Source organism: Acanthisitta chloris, unplaced genomic scaffold (assembly GCF_000695815.1).
Source record: "Acanthisitta chloris isolate BGI_N310 unplaced genomic scaffold, ASM69581v1 scaffold2600, whole genome shotgun sequence".
NCBI classification, from domain to species: domain Eukaryota; kingdom Metazoa; phylum Chordata; class Aves; order Passeriformes; family Acanthisittidae; genus Acanthisitta; species Acanthisitta chloris.
In genome coordinates this window covers 94919-100110 of record NW_008649758.1, presented here as the reverse complement: position 1 = coordinate 100110, position 5192 = coordinate 94919, and the positions used below count along the sequence as shown (strand labels likewise).

The 5192-nt window shown below is 38.4% G+C and overlaps 1 protein-coding gene across 1 annotated transcript in view; it reads right to left on the bottom strand.

Annotated features, from left to right (window-relative positions):
- Positions 1-231: 231 nt before the first annotated feature.
- Positions 232-5192, bottom strand: part of ENOX1 (ecto-NOX disulfide-thiol exchanger 1) — a gene marked incomplete at its 5' end in the record, with an annotated part of 98956 nt that continues 93995 nt past the window's right edge. The window contains 2 exons of the mRNA XM_009070142.1: positions 232-1185; positions 4257-4342. Of these exons, the coding sequence (XP_009068390.1) occupies positions 1054-1185; positions 4257-4342 (218 nt within the window). The remainder of the gene's footprint in view (positions 1186-4256; positions 4343-5192) is intronic.

Here is a 5192-nt window from a genome sequence, read left to right as displayed (position 1 = left end):
AAACCCCAAATGAAATCTGTACCACAAAGGTCCATGTTGGTACTTCCTCTACCAATATTTTGAATTATTTTAATCTTAGCTAATATTGCAAGCTCTTTTTTTGATTCATAATTAATTTAACCAAGTTACCTGCAACTAATAATTCAAGTAGGAGAAAGATAAGTGCCAGGAGACTCTTACTGGATTGATTAAAATTAAAAAAAATCAGAAGAAAAACTTATACAAACAATATGGTAGAAGTCATATTTATTGATAAAAATTAATATATCTGCTATAAAATTTGTAACAGTAATGCAACTGAATATTTATTTTGATGCATAAACCTGAATGTTACATACCAAATACAATACAGTAACACTGGTTTCCTCCTTATTTACATGTTTATGAAAATTGATATGCAATCCATGTTAAAAGAACTTGTAATGGAGAATAGTTACATTAGAAAAATAATATTCTTGATAAAGCATTCTTGAGGACTCCAATCACATTTTCAGGCCTCTTTCAATAAGGCAAAAATCCCTGGTACAGCATATAACTTAATTTACAAAATACAATAACTTCAGACACATCTTCAAGTTTTCTTTTGGTATGCTTTTCCTCACTGTAAAATTACTCAATTTTCTTACTAAACAGAAAGAACTTTCTATAACAAAACTTAATGAGTTCTAGTACATATTACATATACATCGCTGCAGCTTAGCGACCATAACTGGGCAATCTTTCTCCTTAACTGTTTGCTCAATGAGCTTTTCTTAGATGTAGGACATGTAGTATTTTGAAATCATTATGACTGTGGTAACTTTCTTCAGTTTTCATAGGAAACAATCTGTCACATTTCGAAACTTTTTTTTTAAATTTTATTTTATTTTAGGAACTGGTGCACAACTACATTTCCACTCACAAGAGAACGTCACAAATGTAACTAAAATTAGGCTTGGATAACTTTGAAAACATACTACTATGTGTCCAAACCCAAATTTCTTACTTTAGTACTTTGTAACCCTGCCATGCTCTAGGAATTCTTCTTCTGCATAGCTTCATTACTAGTCACAGTCAGATAGTTTTAATTCCTTCAAAGGCACAAAACTTCCACCTCTTTTCCAGTGTTGCTCCTACACCAGTAAATTCTTGTTTAAACATGCGTGGCAGTCTCATCAAAAGCATTTCTATCTCATTTGCAGAGATCTGAGAAAGAAACAAAGGCAAAATGAAAGTGAGAAAGCTGCCCTGTACATTGGAAAGAGGACACATTGAGGGGGGAGGTGAGAGGCGAAATCCAAGGCAGATGTAAACAGCCAACCATTATTACTTTTTTTAACCTTAGTCTGACATGGATTTCCAGACTCTAAAGCAAGTGTAGATTCCTTGCAGGAATGATTCTGCTTTTTAAAGTGGCATCCCACTGTAAAACAATGACAACTGTCATGTTGGGGCTGTGGCCACATAGTGTGGTATGAAGTCCATCTAAGAACTACAATTGTAGGTATACTCGTGAGGAGGGGGAAGCAGATGGGACCTTATTCTTTCTTCTCAGCCTATGACCTCTTCTCCCAGCTCCATCAGTTCTTCTCTTCCAAAAAACCCTTTAATCAGCTTCATTTTGTTACTTAGGCTGACAATTCATGGAGCCATCTTATCCCAGTTTTATCCACTTCAGCAGCCCCAGATAACCAAGCAGTAAAGTTCCCGATTCTGCATTGGTCACGATGTTTTTATGGTTTTGAAACGTTAATGATTGGTCACCTTCCTTGGGAAAGATGCTCCTGTTACAGAAAATACTTTCATGAGAGCAGCCTTCTGGGATAATCAGTAGAGAAGTCAAGAAATGAACATTCATGGGAAATGAACCATTTTATCCTACTGCTACTGCTCCTAAAGTGTAGCCATGAAAGGAACAGGAAAGAATACTATGGGTGCTGCCTGTTATCCACAGGTATCTCCATGGTTTGATAGGCCTCTCTGGCAATAATGCTGTTTCTGTTTATTTATATTAGTAGGAACCTTACACAGTGAAAACTATTTTTAAAAAAAGAGTATATAAACATAAATGTGCTAATTATACCGCAGTACACCCAAGGGAGGAGAGAAACTATCACCTCTTATTTTCCTGAAGAGGTTAGTACAGCAAAAAGATTAAATGATTTGTTAAAGGTGGCACCAAAAATTAGTGTTGGAGGCAGTCTAGAGCCCCAGAGTGATCAGATCCATCTCTAAAGTACTCACATAGCAGTAATGGATATCTAGTTACTTTTAGGCAATGTAACTGAGCTCTATACTAAGCCCTCAGCCTACATGGGTATGCTGACCTTATCATTCCTGTTCAGGTGAGGAATGACAGGCTAACCATGGAAAGTAATTGAAATTCATCTCTGAGATTGCATCTCTGGATCGTGCTATTAAAAAGTAATTTGTTGCTACAGGCAGTTACTTCCAAAATAAACCAGTGAGGTCAAATTTTGCAGCTTGTGTTTACTATGCAGCAGGTAGGTTCAGTGGTAGCTGCAGGGGCTGCTACATTGGCACCTTCGAGAGATTGAGACAATGCTCTTTCCATGAAGGCTTTGTTTGCAATTTAAGGGTTAGATCCTGGCAGCCTCACAGAAGCCGATGTTATTCACGTGAGTAGAAATTCAAGGACAGAGCTCACAGTCATGCATGAGAAGGGACTGCAGCAGTGCGGCGGGAGAAAGTTGAAGAGCTCTGTGGGCAGAAGCAATGAGCAACAGGGCCGGAGCCCAAGAAGTCATTATTTTAAATGACTGCTGTTATCACTCGAGATACAGAGCTGGAGGGGTCATCCAGGGGAAAACGCAGTTGAAACTTAGCCAAACACTGTGTCAGGAAGGACTTGAAAGATAACTGAGGAGATTGAGCAGACTGGGTGCTGCAGGAGCTGGGGTCAAGATGAAGGAAGGTATACATGTGGCAGAGATAGGGAGCAGAGAAGAGGAATGGCTGTAGGTGTGAAGCTATAGCTGCATCAGGTCTTGATAAAACCAGGCATTTGAAAAAGGGTTGAAATTCACCAGTTTCTCACCTATTTCTGCCATCTTCATCCCCTACTCCCTTTTCATTGTGGGTGGCAGTGGACTGTAAAGTACTAGCACACCTGAGTTGCCACAGTCTGAAAACAATGCCTAAGAACTTCATCATCCTTCCTCACTCATCAATGCAACTTATCTTATTTTCAGTGGGCTTCTAGCTCAGGATCTCCTCTGCTTTTAGCTCTACACTTTTTCATGAAAACAGAGGAAGGATCCTCCCAAGGCACAAAGCAGCCCATCAAAGCAGTTGGAAGGTGATCCTAGGTATGGGCTGGAGGAGCTGTTCAGGAACAAAATACTACCAGGATCAAAGGAGTTGTGTTGCAAGAACATCTGGGAAACCACCATCATCCAGCTATTGGTAGATGTGGGTCAGAGCTGTGGCTGACCACAGGGTGACCCCTGCATCTGCTAAGTGTTCCATGCAGCTTAGTATCCTGCAGAGCTGCTGTTTAGCACTTCACCTGAGTAGCATTCACCTGAACAAAGGTGGCTGTTTCACAGGTCAGCTTCTTACCTTTGACTTGCTTAATATTCAGTGCAGAGAAATATGTTCTTTTGGGGCTTGATTTCATCTTATCCTACAGCAAATATTAAAAAGTCAAAGAATCTTATCTTGCAGGTATGTATTGACTACGGACTGTAAGAACCGATGCACTGAACACTCTGCACACTGTTGTATGTTGGCCTCACCTTTATCTTGGCCACAGTTTCCCTGAATTTAGCAATAGGATCACCCAACTCCTTTATGAGGTTCTTTCTGTTTCCACATGGAGACAAAGGACATGCTTCATGGTTCATTCATGTGTTCTTGAAAGTTCCAGTTCAGTGTGACCCATGACAAACAACTTTTCAAAGAATGAGGAACCATCTCCAAAACCTCTGTGCAGTTTGATGGTCATGGCTACACCTGTGTCTTGTCCTGCTTTCTTTCTCTTCAGCTATATTTCAGAAACATGTATCATAAATCAGCTGCAAGCCTCTGCCATTTAAAGCCCTGCCTTTCTTTGCCACAAAGAATAGCTAAGCAGTGCAAGGCAAAGACCTCAACAGAAGCACGTGCACTGTAATTTGCAAATGAATAAAGACTGCAAACCCCCAAGCCCCATATCCCATTATCTTTCTAATGGAAACGCATGAAAAGTTTAACCTGCAGTAAAGAATAATACAATATTTCTATAGAGAAAACAGATTTTGATTAAATTTTTTTACCCTAGAGTCCAACTGCTGCATATAAGACCAAAGGTATTCTATATTGGCTCCAAAAGGGTGGACGTGAAGAAATGTGGATATGATACCTGTATTAAAAACAAATGCACACAAAGTATTTAAATTACTATATCATTAAAACAAGCAAAATAATTCTGAATAGTCTGTTCTTGCAGGTTTTTCCATATAAATTGTGAAGCTTATTTTTCTTGCACAACCCAGTAAACATAACAACGTGTCACATTTTTAATACAGTCATAGTAACATGGTAAATACAATAGCTCATCTTCAGGAGTGAGAGCAGTTAGCAAGTAAGTGACCAAGATAATATACTGATGAATAAAGGAATTTCTAAACAAAGCCTTGCTGGAAGCACTTCAACTACCAATTTTATGCTTGATTTACCAATATAAAATTGTGGATATTGTAATAGTAAAATTATTGCTTTTTTCCCCTTCACTGGATGCTCTGTTGTGAAAACGTTTCATATAATTGTGCCAGAAACCTTGCTCCCCTCAAATTTTTATAGTAATTATGCTGATGCGGGTTATGACAAGTGTTTAATCTGAATTACCCTTAAGTGCCACTGAAGAAAACACAAATCCTTTATGACATATTTGCTTATTTACTTTCTCTTAAAAGAGAGATTGTTCTGTCTATCTTCACTGTTATTTCAGGATAATTGTAAAAGGTATGGGAGTGAAAGTGGCTTAGAAGGAGTCAGAATCTAAGTCTAGAGATTTTTTTCTGCAGTGAAAATCAGTGACAGCATAATAATGATGACCAGAGAAAACAAGATTTGGGGCATCAGTATTGCTATTAAAAGTGCTATCCAATTTCTCCTCTTCTAAACAAACAGTGAAAATATAAAATGGCATGTGTGTTACTCGCTGTTTGGGGAGAGCTGAACTGTAAGAATCAGAACAAATATTTTCAACT